The sequence below is a fragment of the Choloepus didactylus genome, chromosome 12, assembly GCF_015220235.1.
Source record: "Choloepus didactylus isolate mChoDid1 chromosome 12, mChoDid1.pri, whole genome shotgun sequence".
Taxonomy (NCBI): Eukaryota; Metazoa; Chordata; class Mammalia; order Pilosa; family Megalonychidae; genus Choloepus; species Choloepus didactylus.
The window spans coordinates 10,176,832-10,196,429 of NC_051318.1; the positions used below are offsets into that span (position 1 = coordinate 10,176,832).

At 35.1% G+C, this 19,598-nt stretch overlaps 1 protein-coding gene across 1 annotated transcript in view; it reads left to right on the top strand.

The window, feature by feature from the left end:
- Positions 1–19,598, top strand: part of UBL3 (ubiquitin like 3) — a 66,772-nt gene that overhangs the window by 37,157 nt on the left and 10,017 nt on the right. Inside the window, exon 2 of the mRNA XM_037799947.1 lies at positions 16,718–16,826. Coding sequence (XP_037655875.1) covers positions 16,718–16,826 — 109 coding nt within the window. The remainder of the gene's footprint in view (positions 1–16,717; positions 16,827–19,598) is intronic.

The window sequence follows — 19,598 nt, forward strand, 5'->3', positions numbered from 1 at the left end:
GCCTGAGGAAGGGGAACCTTCTTTTTTCATTTACAGAAAGACATCATTTGTGTTAGTAACAGGCTGCTAAGGGATTTGACTGTCATCTCCTGTAAGTTATGGAGTCTTTGGTATAACAGCTAGAGACAGGAGTTTTACCCTTGTCCCATCAGGACCTCTCTGATTTTGAAGAAACCTTAGCAGCTGAGAAGGTATCCCTAAACATTACATGGAAAAGTTGTCCCAAAATTGTTTGTGATGATGTAATTGTTTTCTAAGACAAACATCTTTTACACCAAAGGAGATTTTAAATTATGTATAAAAAGAATGCACAGAATAAGCAATCTCTCCATATTTAGTAGTTTATATACTTTCCATATTTAAGAAAACACAGTCTCTTTCATTCCAATTTTTAAGAGCTTTTCATTACAGAAAGTTTCCAACATACATAAAAGTATAAAAGATAGTGTAATGGACCACTGTGTACCTGTCACCCTATCTCAACAATTAATCACGTGACTAAATGATGTTGAAGATCTTCTCATGTGCTTGTTAACAAATGCAATTCCAATTTAAAATATGTAATTGAGTATTGATTTTGACTTGTGGTTTTTGGGTAAAAGTCTTACAAGCTTTTGTTCAGTGCTGGAACATTCATGAGAACTTAAGGTTCACCATTTCTCTAATTTATTAGATTTATAAGAATGATTAAGTAATTGGGAAGATCATCAGTTGGTTGAAATATCTAAAAAGGAAATAGAATCCATTTGATTTATAATTGCAGTTTAAAATCTAAGTAATTAACCAAAGCTACCAGTTATATTTTGCCGGACTTGTAAATTGAGTAAAATTTTAAAGTTAACTTTAAAAGCTTAAGGGAGGACTAACTTTTTGAATTTGTAATTTTCAAAAATCAAATTTTAAGTTTTAAAACCAAAACCAAGGTAAACCTCTAAATAGTGTATTCCAAAGACAACTCATTACTTTAGCCTTTTGGCACATCGAGTTGTAGCTGTTAAGGCACCCCTAATATGCCTCTTCATTTGCGTTGGATCTTTCAAACTTTATCTTCTGTTCTCTTTCCTGTTTGTTTGTTTGTTTTTTCCTGGCTCTAGCATCGGAATTGAGCAGCAACTGAATTATTTTTAATGCCACTAAGAGTAAAAACTTTTAAATTATTTTTTATTTTAAAAAACAAAACATCTCACTCCACTGCCATCACTCGTACACTTTTCATAAATGTTCCTCAGTATTGACTGCGTACAATTGTAAGCTTTGACTTGGAATTTTAGTTTAACTTGTGCTTGGACTAGTTGACTTGGAGCAATCTTGGGCAAATTATTTATGTATAAGAAGTGTAATTTTAAGAATGCCAATATATCTCACAAGGAGTTACACACCATTTTGAGATTCGATTCCTTTGAAGACAAGTTGCAAGTAAAGGGAGAAGGAGGCATTGTCCTTAATTTGAGGGTCCAAACAGTGGAATTGTGGCTGTGCACCCACTGCTCTGCCACCTGAAAGGAATTTTCCAACTGCTTTTTCAGGTACACTTTGGTCAGGGGGCAAGAGTTTTCTGTCACATTCTTGTTCACACACAGGGTGACCCACATTTTTGAGAACTGTTAACCTCCAAATGGTCTGCAAGTTAAGAAGTCAACAAGGCATTCACGCTTCACCTCAGTCCTTGAGTTAGAGATCCTTTTCCCTCTCACTTGGAGATGCTTTGTCCCTTCATTTCTTTCCCTCCAGTTTGAGTCACTGCTGACTTTCTCTCCATTCTCCAGCCCTTCTCCCCTGTCCCATTCTTGTCTTCACAGAACAGCTGGAGCAGCAAGCACACCAGTGAACCTTTCCAATTTGATCCTTTGTTAACAGTTTCTTTGCATTCTTGTTTCTTGGGATGAGGAGATGGTGCTACCATGATTGGCAGTACCAAGAAAGCAGTGGTGGAGGGCAAGTTAGAGAAAACAAACTGATTAAACTAACAAGCCCTTACCCTACACACAGTATGTATAACTTACAAGACAACACTAAGGAATGGGGTCAGAGGTTAATTTGATAGATTTCTGGAGTGATTAGGAGAACTCATGGCAGTATTTGCCCTGATGGTTAACTGACTGAGATTTGTTTTTGTTTTTTAAGTCAGAAAGACTTAGGTTTATTTGGGAAGCATTTTGGAGACCAATGTTCAGTCCCAAGTGCTCCAGCTTACGTAGGGCCCTGCTCATACAGGTTTAGAAGTAAAACCTAAGTATACATGCATGAGCAATCCATTAAACATTAGTTGATTGAGTAAAGTGATGACACCACTTAACTTCAGAGATTTGTAAATGTTCAAATATTAATGTCTTAAATATTCTGAAAATAAAAAAGCTCTAATATAAGAAATGCAGCGATAGGAACTGTCACTAGGTCTTGCCGTGAGTCCAGAGGCTCATCATCTTTCCCCGACTTTTTGCATCTGTTTCATGATTATTCTGAGTTGTTATCCATATAATGTAGCAGCGTCTGAAATTCCTCACATATTCTTGAGGATTGTGTTTCATAGACATGAGCACAGGCTGTTGAAATGCTAAAAATAAGACATTGCTGAGCATATAGTCCAAGTCAGAGAGGTGTCATGATTCATATAAACCTGAGCCAATTTTTTTTTGGATTTCTATCTTACCATTTCTTCGTAACCATAGACAAATTTTTTAAAACTCTGAACCAAAATTTTTAAATTTGCAAGAAGAGTAGTGTGATATTTTCTAGTTCAGCGCCAGAGATCCTTTAGTTCTTGAATTTGTTTCTCTGGCAAGGATGCATCCTGCTGTTTTCACATCTGCATCTTTGTGTAATTGTCTAATCTGTTGTTAACGATCTTTCCTGCTTGTGGTATTCCTTTTTAGCTTTATTTTGCACTTTAGCACTCTAGTTCTGTTATTTCCCCTTTGAAGCTATCCACTGCCGTTTGTCTTGCTTTCTGTAAGGTAATACTAAATGTTTCAGTGCTGCTGGATTGATATTCTGTAACAACTGTATTTTATGAGCATTCAGGTTTTTTAAGAATACATGAATAGTATGATGCATTCACCTCCAGTGACTAGCACTGAATTAATGATTAGGCTAATTAACATTCTTAGCTTAGAAAGTGTGCATAGATGCAGAATTTTATGCATAGTGAGAATTGGAGTTAATACTACATAGTGACTTTGATGCATTTGCCACATTGACCTACCTCATTCCTCTGCTGTTTAGGATTGGTCAGACCAATTCTAAGTAAATTGATAAATTATTTATTAGGATTTTAAATTTAATAAATAATTATTTATTAGGATTTTAAATTTAATAAATAATAATTAGTAAAACAATTGTATTCAAGTAAGAATTCAGGAATGTTCTACAGACGGGAATTTATAAGTGAGAATCGCAATGTTTAGAGCACGTGAGGTCATGACTGTCTGGGGCACCACCAGGTGGCAGTGTCACTAGTCACAGGTTGAGGCAGATTGTCTGAGGGAGCTGAATAGGGCTGCAGGGAACAGGCAGGGTGAAACAATCGCTTTCTTCAGAGAAAGAGAGAACGTATTCTTTTTTTTTTTTTTTAAATTCAATTTTACTGAAATATATTCACATACCATGCAGTCATCCATGGTATACAATCAACTGTTCACAGTACGATCATATAGTTACACTTTCATCACCACAATCTATTTCTGAACATTTTCCTTACATCAGAAAGAATCAGAATAAGAATAAAAAATAAAAGTGAAAAAAGAACACCCAAATCATCCCCTCCATCCCACCCTATTTGTCATTTAGTTTTTATCCCCATTTTTCTACTCATCCATCCATACACTAGATAAAGGGAGTGTGATCCACAAGGTTTTCACAATCACACTGTCACCCCTTGTAATCTACATTATTATATAATCATCTTCAGGAGTCCAGACTGCTGGGTTGGAGTTTGGTAGTTTCAGGTATTTACTTCTAGCTATTCCAACACATTAAAGCCTAAGAGGTGTTATCTATATAGTGCATAAGAATGTCCACCAGAGTGACCTCTCGACTCCATTTGAAATCTCTCAGCTACTGAAACTATTTCATCTCATTTTGCATCCCCCTTTTGGTCAAGAAGGTATTCTCAATCCCACGATGCCGGGTCCAGATTGATCCCCAGGAGTCATATCCTGCATTGCCAGGGAGATTTACACCCCTGGGAGTTGGGTCCCACGTAGCGGGGAGGGCAGTGAGTTCACCTGCCAAGGTGGCTCAGTTAGAGAGAGAGAGGGCCACATCTGAGCAACAAAGAGGTAGAGAGAATGTGTTCTTAACAGGAGAGATTGCTTCACTTTTGAACAATGAGTTGACTGACAAACATATTGTAAAGAACAGAGTGATTTTTAAAGGTCTTTTTCATTTTTCCCTCTTCAGGACAATTGTTTTTTTTATCACTGTGGTCTGTTTCAAGCTTGTGTTCCGTGAAAACTGTGCATGGAAAATAGTGAGTTTGTCATCCCCTAACTGTACATAACAGCAAACAATGTTAGGAAACATTTTTTATCTGTAGTTGCTGATAGATCCACTTCCTGGTTATATGTCAAGTTATCCTCTTCGATTCACATTGTTGAACTCTCTTAGGAATGTTGGCTGTGTCTGGTGTTCCCTGGTATACGGCTCATTCATCTTCAAATACTTACCTTTTTTCCAGACACGCTCTCTGAGGGTAACTATATGAATTAATTTAAAATGCCTTTCCCACTCCTTATTTGATCTAAAAGCAGGATTTAGTTGAGGGAGGGGGACAATACAGCAAAAAGTACCTCATCTTCAAAATTGTTCTATAGCCACACAAGTAAGAAACTATTTGGTGCTCAGAGAAATATTAAAAATTTAAGATTGAGTCTCTGCCTTAAAGACCATGATTTAATCAGAGAATTAAAACATATACATGAACTGTATCTTGCTATAATAAATGATGTGACATATATAATTTATAATTATAATTTATTATTTAAATTGAAGTACTTTTGAGCAAAGGGGTCACTGCTGATAGTAGTAGTGAGACATAAATAAAAATTGTCCCAGGCAACCTTGGACATATGGTCGCCCTAATGTAATGGCCAGTGATGAGATGGAACTCTGAGGAGCGAGTGAGCTCTGCAGGCTGGAATGGACACACATGCTCCAAAGGTGGCATTTGAACAGGACAAGAGGATCTGGTGATTCTTGTAAGGGTGAGCTTTGTAACACATGTATCAGTTTGTCTGGAATAGAAATTTGCATGGGGAAATAGTAGTACTTGGACTGAGAAATTTGAATTGTGAACTGTATGACCTTAAGAAGTTACTTAACCTTTTGGTGTCCCAGTTTATCACTTGTAAAATGGAAATGATAATACCAGTTTCATAGGGATGTGAGGATTAACTGTGTACCGCATCACAACACTGCAGAGTACTTAAAGGTGATCAGAAAGTGTTACCTGTTTGTAACATTGACACGTTAAACTGATGACAGTTTGGCATTGTGTGGTTTGGATTGGGAGTGAGAGATTGGCAGCAGAGAGAATTGGAAAGAATCTGCTAACTTGGTAAAGAGAGGTAAGAAAAAAAGGACAGGAGTAAAGGATGATTCTGAGTTCCCAAGTGCCTGGGAGACTGAGAGAATTTAGCAGCAATAAATAAGTCAGGAGCAATACCTGTTATTTGGTAGAAATAAGTGTAAATATAAACATACTGATCTGAGGGAACAGCAGGATGTCCAGTTAGGAAGAGTCACTGGGCCGTTGGAAAAATGAAAGTGGTGTTCCGTGGAGAATTAGTTTGGGAATGTGCCAAATATTTGGCAGTTAAACCCTTAGGAGTGGATGAGATAGAGTGTTGGGAAGAACAAAAAATTGTTGAGGGAACGTTGGAAAAGCTGTATTTGGAGTACCAGAGGAAAAAGAACTGAAAGAGTGATGGATCAGAGAAGCAGGGATGGCATTCCCCCAAGTATGTTTCACCAGAAACTAGGCCTGTGGGATAGTAACAGGTAAAATGGGAAAGAAAATTGATTCTACGGTCAAATGCTGCATCTGTGTCAAACAGAGTTAAACGAATTCATTTACTGCAAGAATTCTCTGGGTTTTTAATATGTTAATATCCCTGGCAAGTCTCCAAGAGGAGAATATATGAAGCAGTCTTTCCCAGATTTATCTGAACACTGACACATTCCCACCCTCCACCCCCCCCACTCCCGGCAATGTCTCATGGGGGCACATGTTCCAGAAAACACACTTTGGAAAACTTGGTGTAGAATTATAGAAACCTAGTGAGGAAAGGTTTTCAAGAAGAAAGGAGTTACCAACTATTTCAAATGTTGCAGAGAGAGACTAAGGATGTTGAGAAATGAGAAGAAACGTCTTTGTTTTTTTTATTAGATGGTCCTAAGTGACCTTTAAAGAGTACAGTTCAGTAGTGTGGCTTCATTTAATCTACACAGGTTTGGTTTGCATCATTCCATCTCTTTTAATTCAATTATGAAGTGTGACTGATAGGAGCGACTTGATCATTACTGAATATGTGTTCTATGTATATTACTTTTATTATGCATAATAAAATAGATCTATTTCTAAATAACATACCTTTTTTGTTTGATGCTAATCATATGATATTAGAGCCAAAAGGGACCTTAACAGCCATCTAGGACAATCCCTCAGGGAAACATTAGTTTCCCTTTTATAGGGCAAAGGCACATGTTAAAATTATTTTCTTTTCTGGCCACAATAGCATCAAGTCTAAACCATTGGTCCCGTGTTTTCATGAAAGTATATGGGAAAGAAAAGCCTTATTCAATTTTGTATTTTTAAATGCCCGTCTTACGTGAATTTTAGTCTAATTAATGTTAAAGACCATCTCTGGATCTACAATAGTGATACAAATATTTAATCAACACTTGTGCTGTTAAACGGGGGAATAACTCTGACATCCTCTAACGATAGGTGTAGACTTTTAATTACCACTGTTTCAGCATTTTTTTTTTCAGATAAAATACTATGCAGTAGGACTGATGTCTGACTTTCTATTACAAGTAAAATTTTTTCCTGCATCAATACACCATGCCCAACAAATTTGAAAACCACTAAACAAATATCAGTATCGATGACCTTTGTATGTGGTGGAATGGCTTTACAGCACACCCGAAGTACTGTTGAGACTGGAACTGTATCTGGCTCGTATCTTCTACAGAGTCCATCTAGCCTAGTGCCTTGTCTAACAAATGTGTGTTCATTCTTTTGAAGCATCAGCTGAAAATAGAATCTGGAACTCTCTGGTATTACTACCACTCTCCACTCACCTTGGAGAGTCACAGTGCATTTTGGCATATGAAAGAATCTTAGAAGTTTTACAATGAAGAAACTTGTTTGAATTTTTTTTCTTTTTGCGTTTTGAGTATTTGTCAACTTTTAGAAAAGGTTTTCATTGTGAAATACTTTCAAATGCACATGACCTTTGAAAAAATAATACAAACCTCAGAGAACGCCAATGTACTCCCATGCCCCCCAGTTACCTAGATCCACCAATTTTAACATTTTGCCACCTTTACCATATCATTCTTTCTTTCTCCTATTATCTATCTTCTGAACATTTGAGAGCAGGTTGCTCACGTAAAACTCTTTGAACACATAATACTTCCATGTGTATTTCCTACGAACAAGGAATAATAATTACTTACATAATAATAATTACATAATAATAATTACTTACATAATCATCGTAAGTACAGCTATCAAGTTCAAGAAGTTTAACATTGATATATAAAACTTATATTCTATATTCCAGGTTTTTTTATGTCCCAATATTGTTCTTTTGACCTTTTCTCCTCCATTCTTAGAACCCATTCAGTATTATGTATTGCATGTAATTGTCATTATCTCTTTAGTTTCTCTTTTTTTTTCGTTCTCAAAGGCTGTCTTACCCAGAAGGCTTCTACCATCATTTTTCCACCAATGATAAATGGACAGAGGAAAGAAAGAATTGTCATCTTCCTGAAACACATAAAAATTCATTATGAATATAGAAAAAAACACCCTCCTTGTTCCCCTCAGTGTCCTCTCTAAGGCTTTGTGTATGCCAGCTCCTTTTCTTTTATTTATAGTTTAATAGCTTCAGTGCTTGGTTGGATAGAAACAATTGTACTGAACTGTTCTTAATTTAGTGAGTCATGAGACCTAAAAATCCTCCTCAAAACAAAGGTTTCCCTGGTTACAAACCCAGTGCCCCAGAGAAAGTGCTTTGGTTTCACTAAAATTTGTTATTTAGTTGTTATTACATTTAGTGTATTAGATGCTGCCATTGTATATTGTAATCTGGTTAAAGCTGCCAGTTTGTATCCTATATGCAGGTTTCAAAGGGATATAGAACCATAATTTAATTTCAGAAGCAACATGTTTTCTAAGTTTACAGGATTTGGAAAAATATATAATTTTAAAGAATAATTTGCAGGAATCCTCAAGAAAATGGAGTTCAGTCTTCTCATAGAATTTTAATTTTAGCAAAGTTTCCCAAACTTATTTTAAAGTAATTATGCATTACAATGTATTTAAACAAAGGCAAAACAAAGGCATTATATAATTACTATCATGTGATCTACTAAACTGATGATGGTTGTGATGATGATGATGATTGATACTTTGTGCTAATAACTGAGTAGACACTTACCATGTGCCAAATGCTAAATGCTTTATAAATTGAGTTGCATAAGAACTCAGTGTTTTCTTTGTTTCTTCACTGATGAGGAAAAAAAAAATCAATCTGCATAGAAATCAAGTAGGCTAACTATTATTATTTATTATTAATTCATCTTTGTAGCCCTAACAGCTTCTTATTCATGTTCAGCACTCAAAAATAATTTAATAAATAGTTGAATGGTTCATGGAATTCAGAAAGTATTAAATGTTGCTTGGGAATATAGTTCCTCTACTTAAATTTTAAAATGAGTTTAATATTCTGGAAAGTGACATTCCAAGTAAAATGAAATGATGTAAAAGTTTTACTCTGGAACTTAAGCTAGAGAATCCTCTGATCTACCCTTTACCTACATCTCAAGATAGGCAAATGTTGCTACAGTAAAAAATAGGGAATACCATTGAGTTTTCTACCCGTAAAGATTTAGTATTTAGTATGTATTAGACTCTACATCATACTAGGTGCAAGAAAGAGTGTAGAAAATGGTCCCATAGCCTCAGTCCATTTAACAAATCGCAGTGTACTTAGTTTAGGACTCCATGCCTCAGTCCTGAGTAAGAGTGAATTCATAGGTGGGAATCCAGATTTTTTTTCTTATGGGTTCTCTGTTTTCATATGTAACCTCTTCACAAATACGAGTTTTACGCCTTTCATTGGGGAGTAGGAGTACTTTTGTGGCTTCTTCAATTCTGTTTTGAAATTCTTTTCCTCCTCTTCTGTCAAAAATTCAGTTTCAACTTTGTGGCTCACAATCCCTTTATCCAGTCCATGAACAGATGAGTAGAAAAGTGGAGACAAAAAGTAAATGAATAATGGGGAGGGGGGGTTGTTTTGGGTTTTCTTTTTTACTTTTATTTCTATTCTTATTTTTATTTTTATTATTTTTTGGAGTAATGAAAATGTTCAAAAATTGTGTTGATGAATGCACAACTATATGATGATACTGTGAAAAACTGTACATTTTGGATGATTGTATGGTATGTGACTATAACTCAATAAAATTGCAAGGAAAAAAAATTCAGTTTCATTATTTCATCCAGGCATGATTAGGCTCAGGGGATTTGCTCATGCCATCTCCTTTCGAACCTATGTAAGCCAAAGTGTGTGGATTGGGTTGTGGAGCATTTTAGGCAGAAGGAAGAACGTGTATAAGGCCTGGGGCAAGTAAGAACCCAGCAGTCTTGAGACATTGAAAGCCGATGCCCGTGAATAGAGCGAAGTGGGGTAAAAATGGTGTGTGGGGGTAAGCAGGGGCCAGGTAAACCATGGTAAGGAATTTCGGGGAGGGGGGTCCTCCTGGTTCACTTTAGCAGGTGCTGAACAGCATGTACCTTGTCAACACTTCTGGGTCCAGTTGTCAGCTTGCCACTTACTAGAGCATGTCTCTTAGCTCATTCCCACGGCTCAAAAATGGGAGTGCCACCTGCTTCTCAGAGGGGCTGGGGCATAACCAGGCCCACTGCCTGGCATGCTGGGAGCCACTCTAGGAACGAACGGGGTCAGGTTTATTACTTTTACTCACTATACCGGGTCCTATTCTGGAATCTCAAACTCACAGGAGCTTCCTCTATATTATTTTGTCAATTCAGTCAGCAAATATTTATTGCACACCTACCATTTTATATACTAGTTACCCTCTCCCCTGTAATTATCTCATAGCTTCAAGTTTATGAAATACTTAAAGGATTTAATATTAATTTTTTGTAATGTGGTCACCAAACACGGTGTCTATCTCAGAAAGTGTTTGAATAACTGAACAAATAAAAGAAAGCTTATTAAATATATAATAACTGTATTCCAGTGCTGCAGTTGTTTGCATAATTTTTATTTGAAATCAGTCCTTTATAGAAAAGTGGACACATTTATCTTTGCCCTCATTCCATGTTTCTTTTACAGAAGTTAACAAAAATTCAAAGTATGCCATTTACAAATCCTTAACTCTAGAAAATGAAGGGAAATATGCTTATCTATGTTCAAATTCATAGCATGGCTTAAAATAAGTCACTGATAAATTTACATCTTTTTTCCTATATCAAGAGGCTATTTTAATACAATATTATTTTTAAAAACTGCTATTCATCTTCAGATGCTATTAAGAAAAAACAAGCAGAGACAGACATATAATACCATATAAATTTTTAGCAAGTTGAGAGCTTGCTTTTTTTAAGTAGTCTTTTTATTTTAAGATAATTGTAGATTCACATGCAGCTGTGAGAAATAATACAGAAAAATCCCAGATACTCTTCACCCGGTTTTCCTAATGGGAACATCTTATGTAACTGTGATAGGGAATCACAACCAGGAAATTGACATTGATAAAATTCATGGACTTCATTCAGTTTTCTCCAGCTTTACATGCCCTTGTTTGGATGGGTATATTTAGTTCTGTGTGTAGATTTGTGTGAACACCACCACAGTCCAGAACCAGAATGGTTCTCTCTCTAGGATCCTGCATGCTACCCTTGTGTGATCACAGCCATATCCCTCCCTCCCGACCCTCCCCCCTTCCTTACACATGGCCACTACTGATCTGCTCTCCATCTCCATGACTTTGTTATTTCAAAGATGTTATATAAATGGCATCATACAGCATGTAAACTTTTGAGGTTAGTGTTTTTACCCAGTATAATTTCTTTGAGGTGAGTTGAGAGTTTTTAAAAGTGATTTGGAAAGAGGGTCTAACACCTTTTCCTTATGCTTGTTGCTGCCCTAGAGCAAAAACAGTCTGGAATGGCACTATTTTAGCAAAAGCCCTTCTGCTGATAGCTTTTCCCAAGGCACCCCTCACATGTGAAATGGAGTAATACCCCAGTACTCATTTTATTCTTAAGAAACTCGCAGAGAACTAGGAAATTCCATTTCTGATCAGCATGTTGATCTCTTGGTGGAAAGAATTATGTTTCTTTCAAAGGGCAAGACTATCCCTATCCATCATTGCCTGTTTCATTTTCAAAGACCATTCCTGTTAGTTTCATCTTCCCTTCCCCCTCTTTCCTTCCCCTAATTTTTCTCCCAGCCTGAATAAGTGTGGGAGTAAGTATGTGAAGTAAGTTCAAGATGTGGTTTCTCCCAAATGATCTAATCTAACAAAAAGAAATGGTAAACTGACTGCAAACTGTTAAAACTTGCAGTGACATGCATGGAAGAGTTCTTGTTCTTTTTCTTGGCCTTACAGGAAACCATCATGGTAGTTCTATCTCAGTAAAAGTCTTGTTTTGATTTGTTTTGCCTCAAAAGTAATTTAAAAATATATAATTCATTTGGTGATCTAAATCCCATCCCCTGAGAATGTTATTTCATCATAGGAGCTCCATCTCATACTGGCTCACTCAGAGTTCTGATGAGTGGTTTTATTTTTAGACAGGTATGTTTATGAGGTGTGTCACATTTTAAGCTGTAAACAAGAGACTTGTTTTTAACCTGTACTTCACAAGCAGAGGTATTTTAAGCTATTTTGTAGATTGAGTTAGCTTGATTTCAAGGAAGTACCATGGTCTTTTCATCAATTAATGTTTCAATAATTGGTACATAGCTCCCATTAATAAAAATTGCCATACATTTACCAAGAGGAGCTATAATTGACATTATATGAATAAGCCTGAGAAGATTCTTACTATAAATTTTGAACAGTTAACTGCTGACCACCGTGTATATTTAGGTGTTTATCTGCATCATTGCTTTCAGGATTTCTTCTAAATGAGATTATGGGATGTCAGTGTTTTCCTCCTTTGGTGTTACAGTCCTAGGAGACACTTGGCTGCGTACTGAGGCAGATTCACACTTCTGGTCTAGGAACAAGATGGTCTCATAGATAAAAATCTTGGACTAAGTCAAGACTTGTCATTACTCCTCCATATTAATAACCCAGGGTTTTTCTTCATTTGAAAACTGGGCACAATATACATGTTAATATGGTAGCTCAGAATTAATTTTATTTTTCAAAATGTCTTTCTAAGTGATAGTGTTTATATAAACTGTGGCATGTTGCTGCCAGTAAAGATCCAGAGCTTGACAAATTAAGATTTAGGTGTTTACCCAATGGAGCTCTCCACATAACCAGTCATTTCCAAGAAATGATTATTATCTGCTCCCATTCTTCTATGTGCTGTCCATTCAATATGATGTCTAGAATGCTGAACCTGGATTTGAATCTGAGCTCTAACCTTTCCATTCTGCATTTCAATTTGCATCCTGAAACTGAAGAAACAGAAATATTTTTCATTGAACAAATACTTCCTAAGCACCTACTATGTGCCAGGCAGTGTTCAGGCACTGAAAGTGTTTTAGTCAATGTGTTACTTTATTTGTCACCTTAATTTTACGGATTTATTGCTGTTATTTATAATGGTAGACATAAGCATTTTCCCTGAAAACAGTCTTTGTTATTTTCAGCTTGGGATGGTTGTAACTATAAGATTTGATAAATTCTTACTGTTATGTATTTACAGACTACTCTTGCATTTGTCATATTCTCCCCTTCCTCATTGAGAAGGGTGATTAGGTTCTCACTCAGAATGTTACCCTTCTTTTTGTGCACCTGAGGCCACTTTCAGACTCTACCATGAGATACAAACTCAAATGTTTTCTGGGGTCAGGCAGGTATAAATGCATAAAGCAGGCCAGTGTGAGTAAACGGGGATTAGGTAGGGGCTGTGTCAAACTGAAAAGTTTGTGCCCACCCAAAAGACAAATTTTTTTTTTCCTAAACCTATGCCAAACACATCTAGAAGCCAAAAGTTTCCAGCACTTTGCTATTTAAATATATATTTAGATATACATAACCTCTTTAGACCATTGATTTTGAAATATGAAAAGAAAATATTAGTTTGTTGGAGTCAGTGATATATGTCAGTTTTAAAATAGGAAATGCTGAGAATTTTGCAGGATTTAACCCAGTTAGTATTATGTATTTATGGGGTGGGGTGTGTGTATGTTGTTTGGTTTTTAAACAAAGAGGAAATAAGAGAAACTGGGAAAATCCATGATGATTCCTTCAGCCCAAACTTTTGGAACAGAAGTCAGTGAATAGTCTTCCAAGGATCCAGGAATATCTTATACCTCCATTTAAAATATGATATTTATATGTTTCTGTGATTAACTTTTTATATATTTTATATTCTCAAGGAGAATTCTGCTCAAGAAAATCTTCATTTAAATTGCCTTGAAAGCCCATCCTGATATAGTACTTGAGCTTTAACAAGTGTTTAATATTAATACATTTATTAAGAATATTCTGAAATGATTAAGGGATATTTTTTGAAATAGTTTTATTATTTTATGTTCTATTTTTAAAGTAATACAGACTAAATGTAAAAAAGAGAAAATGTAGAAATAAACAACAAAGAAACTAATGACCAACCTTAATGCAGAAATAACTGTTGTTGATACTTGGTACATGCAGAGTCTTCTAGACTGTGGTGTATGCATTTGTATGTGTGAGATGTACACACCCATGCTATAGAAACAAAGCTCTGCTTTGTATTTTTGGCCTTGAAAGTCAGAAGAACTTTTATTTAATTCAAGTTTGTAAACTTGTGAACTGCTTACCAGGAAGATGAGAGATCAGCATGTTGTTTCAAGTTTCTGAAATAAAATATTTTGACATTAGGAAGTCCTGATTTCTTTATGGAATGGCAGGAGACAAAGTTTTCATTTAAGATAGAAAACTTTACACCATTTCTTAAACTTGTTAGTAAATAGGTTCTTTGTTCAGCCACCCATGAAGATTCTGTATTCTTTAGCTTCTCATAGCACAATGAAGGGATTTATAACAATAGATGAATGAACAAAGTATTTTTAGATCCAAAAAATAGTTTCCCTTTTATTAAAAGCTGCTTCCCTTCCTAAAGTGAGCCTCATGTTTCTTATTTTATATTTTTCTTTTCTGGAGTAGACTTGTACTCTTTTGCTTTCACAGTACTGTTTTATAGTCTCCCTTTTCTCACTTCATATATTGTGGACATCTTTCTATATCAAATTAAATAGATCTCTATCTCATGGAATTCCATGGTGAGGATGTACTATCATTTATTTTTCCATTTCCATATTGATTGGTATTGGGGAAAATGTATAAAGTATGATTAGTTTCACCTTTACAGATTCTAAGAATTAAGTCTCTTTTTTTTTTCCTTTGTCTTTCTTCTTTATTTCACACTATTATAACTTGAATAAAAGCCCAATAGAAATCCATTTTAAACTTAAAAACATGATTCCAAGAAATAGTTAAGTTCATGTCACATGTAACTCTTAGAAAGCTTGAAGTTGTTATATTTCTTTCTGGTTAAACACATGTAGCTGCACCATTACGAGGGGCATAATTTTTTAGACAACAACTAAATGGGTTCTTGTAAAGTGGTTTGGAACCATTAGAAGATTCCATATAAATTCAGATGATAATATGTATTTATCAGTATTCATACATAAAAAGCATGGCCGTGAATTGTGATATATCTGTGAAAAGTAAAGTTCACATTGTGTCATGTAGATGTTAGGTTCCTTGCTTGAAGAATCACTGATTTCTTATTTGCTGTGGGAAGTAAATTAGATGGTGCTTTCTTATAATTTAATAGCTTTTGCAAACTACTGCTAGAATTTTGTTCAAAAGGAACTTACACCATTTTTGGATCATGTGACTTCTTTACAGCAGTGCGTTTTCATCAGATTCTTCTCCCCTCCCTATATTATGTTTTTTTGGGGTTAACTTTCATTCTAGTTAGAAAAGGCAGTAAGAAATTTTTCAAATGTATCAAAAGGGCCTTTCACCTAGAACATGGATTATTTTTTTCTTCAACTTTTTGTCTTTTGATAATTTGTTTACTGAGACATAACATACAGGTTGAATATGAGTCCAACTAAGTTGAATGCAGAACTATTTGTGTGTATGCATTTTTCTAGGAGAGATGGGCATTGCCAATGTTACTGGTGGTGGTAGTAGATAGGGAATCAAGGACCCTGAATCCTGATGGTGCGTCAGTGGGCACCAGTGTATTCACTGTGAACTCTGCCAGTTTGCAGATTTTCTGGTATTTTTATAAGAAAAAAAAAATATCCGTAACTGTAGAGGAAAGCTTGGGTGACTCCCAGACACAATTCAGAGAGGTACAATGACATTCTCTGTTCTTTACCTATAAAGAATCTAGGGTAGATTGCTTAGCCCCAGAGCTCGGCTCTGGACCAGACCCAAGTTTTAGGAAGGTCTTTTTTACTCTTAACAGAGGCCCAGAGATCCAGAAAACCATGTCTGTATTTTTGTGATTTAATGGGAAATGGTTTTCAAAAATAACATCACGTTAATCACAGCAGTTAAAAATTTTAAAGTGACTTATAAGCATAAATCTAGTGGATCAAAAATTTTAATTCTGTTATCCCCCTTAGGGTTTTCATTGCAAGTAAATCTGTATCCTTTGTCATACACATACCCCCAAGGAAACAAATGGTCATGCAATTGAGATTAAAGTAGCTACGGTTATTGATTCTTCCATTAACCATAATAAAGTTCTTTACAATTATATTTTCTGATTGATTTGTTTAGGTTCCAATGAAGTTTATAGGATAAAAAGTTGTATATAATTTATTGTTTTCTCTTTGTTATTTTTTTAAGAACGTAGAGTACAACTAAATTTTTTCTGTTTAATGATGGGATCTGTAGTCAACATTTTTATTAATTTTGAAATAGAAAATCTGTACTCCATAGTAATAGTAATAACCTGCAGAAGTCTAATTCTGAAGATTCTTGAGGTAGTTGAATTTAAAAGCATAATGAATTCCACTTCTCCTTTGTTCATTTATTATGACAAATACATATATTTGAAAATTATATACATTTTGAAGAGTAGGAAATAAAATCATGTGCCCATTCTTTTTTTTTTAAGAAAGTTTTAATAGAATTTAAATAAAAATAACCAGTAAATGGCATTAGCAATAATTTAGAATGTGATTGAAATGAAAAGCCAATGAATTATTTTTTTTACTTTAAAACATCAAGATTTATATTTAAAAGAGTTATTGTTTTTTTTTTTTTCCAGATAAATTTGCGCCTCATTTTGGTAAGCGGGAAAACGAAAGAGTTCCTCTTTTCTCCTAATGATTCTGCTTCAGACATAGCAAAACATGTGTATGACAACTGGCCAATGGGTGAGTGTTTTTTTCCCTCTTGAGAATGAGTAGTGTTAATTCTTTATACTCTACCTTATTTCACAAAATTTTGAAACAGTTACAACTATATGAAATATAAAAGAACAAAAACAAATAATTGAAGTATAGGGTCCAGACTTAAAGGGGATCATTGTATGTGTCCCTGGATTTTACACTTCACCTATCTCACTGCAAAATGCCGCTTAAAGTAGCCTTGTCTGCAAAATCCATGGTTTTGCCTTCAAACTTTTTAAATGTAAATGAAAATATTTTTTTAAAAACAAAAGCACAAAGTAGTTAATAAATACACCTTCATATCAAAAAACCTGTCTATGCCAAAACACAAAGTAAAAGAAAAGAAAAACTTTACCAGATTACACTAGTCTCATTGGTTTACTCTATATATAGCCTATTTAAAATTGAGTTTTACAGAATTAATTTATGATTCCATGTCTGTTCATATTTCTTTTTTTAAAAATGTTAAATGCAATTTTATTGAGATATATTCACACACCATATAATCTGTCCAAAGTATACAATCAGTGGCTCGCAGTATCATCATATAGTTGTGCATTTATCACCACAGTCAATTTTAGAACATTTTCATTACTCCAAAATAAAGAGAAAAAAAAATAAAAAAGAACACCCAAAATATCCCATACCTCTTATCCCCCCCTTATTTTATATGTATTTATATTTGTCTTTATTTTATTACTCATCTACCCATACACTGCGTAAAGGGAGTGTCAGTTACAAGGTTTTCACAATAACATGGTCACACAATAAAAGCTATTTAATTATACACATATGTTCTTTTTTTTTTTATTTTATTTTGAAATAAATTCAAACTTACAGGAACAGTTGCAAAAACAATACAAACCCCATACACAGAACTCCAGCATACCCCGACCCCCCTCCTCTGATACCCCAATCCGCCAACTTTAACATCCTGTCACACCGTTTCTTTCCCTCCCTCCCTCCCTGTCATCCATCATCTATTGCTCTGTCTTCTGAACATATGAGAGCAAGCTGCACACATTCTTGAACAAACAATATAATTCATATATACATTTCCCATGAACAAGAACATTCTTTTATGCAGTCCCATTAAGTGCAGTTAAGGAGTTCACGAAATTCAACATTGATGAAAAGCTTACATTCTGTATTTCCTTTTTTTCCTTTCTTATGTCCCAACCATGTCCCTTTGAGCCTCCTCTCCTCCCATATGTTCTTTTAACTACTATAAAGACAGCCAGTATCCACAACAAATAAAATTTTGGTGTGTGTGTTTTTCTCTTCCCTTCTATGGTGCTTTTCTCTCTCATAGGACTGTTTCTCGCCTCCCTTAAGTGAATCTTGAGCTTGTGCTCTCCTTTGAACTTCTTGACCCTTTCTGTGGCATGCACTAAAGTGCTATGGCTGTCTTAGCTGACTTCAGTTCATTTTACAAACGGAAGCAATTTGAACTTACAAAGGACAAGCCTTGTTCCAACAGAGAATACTGTGTGTATATAAAACGAATCATTTAGATCAGTGTTTCTGAACCTTAAATAATATATGGGACCCTTGTATAGGAAGAAAATTCTTATAGATCCCCTAGTGCTGACTTAAATTATTTTTATCATGATGTTATTTATTTTTAAATGCACAAACATGAAACTGATTAAAACTCTTTATCCTTATAACTTGTATACAACCTAAAACTAAAACAGATCTATAAAGAAAATGCAAATATCACTCTAAAACCAATAATAATTCCAATTAATAACACTAATGTGCCAGACGATTGGCCCATTAATGAAATCACTGCTTGTACCATGAATTGTGGCACTGTTCAGTTTGGGGTGCCTGTGCCCCTGCATGCTGTGTGCTCACTCAGTTATCTGCAGATTCACCACAAAACCTTTATTCATGCTGAGTACCAAATTGTCATTCAGTCTTCACTTAACAAGAATGCATCATTTACGTATTAAGTCAACCTCTGTTCTTTTCCCATTAGTCCCTTGACAATTAAAGCAGTACTGCTTGGTGCCAGTGTGAGCCTCGTCATGATACAGATTGGGTACTAAAATTTCAGGGCTGTACTTGGTTATAAAGTGATTATTCGAATGATCTAGAAAATCTCTTTCAGATCAGTAAATTGAAAACAATTAAAAATTGAGAACTTGCAAACCCTAGGGATATATATTTGTGGGTTCGTAGACCTGAGTTTAAGAAGCACTGAGGTAGACAAAAATGCTTTGAAGTACTGGATCTTTCTTCCCATTAGTAGGCAAGGGGCCAGTCAGTGCTAGTTCCTAAACCAGGGAGGAACTGAAGCGAAAGGCTGTAGCTAAAAAGAAATTTCAGAAAAGCTAAAGTAGACTAAATTTGGAGCTCTCAGAATATTGGGTTTTCTCCATAGCCATTTAGGACTGATGACTGTCAGCCTGGAAAGTATTTTTAAATACCTGTCTAGTAGTGCTGTTGTGCTAAGGATGTGACACAAAGGAGTACTTTTTAGGTCAATTTTGGTATCTGTGAATGTTGTAGAAAAGATTACACAAGACAAAAAGAGTAATCCTCCTAAAAAAATTACTTTCTTTGGGCAATATTATAACTTAAGTACAAGAAATACTTTGACTTTCATAATTCTTTGACTTAAATATTAAAATTAGTTTTAATTCCTTAAAATTCCCTGATTAACAGCAAAGATAAGTGCAGGTCTTTGCCATAAATAATGTCTCAAATGAACCATCTATCAGTGTTGGAAATTAAGTGTATCAATCCTCT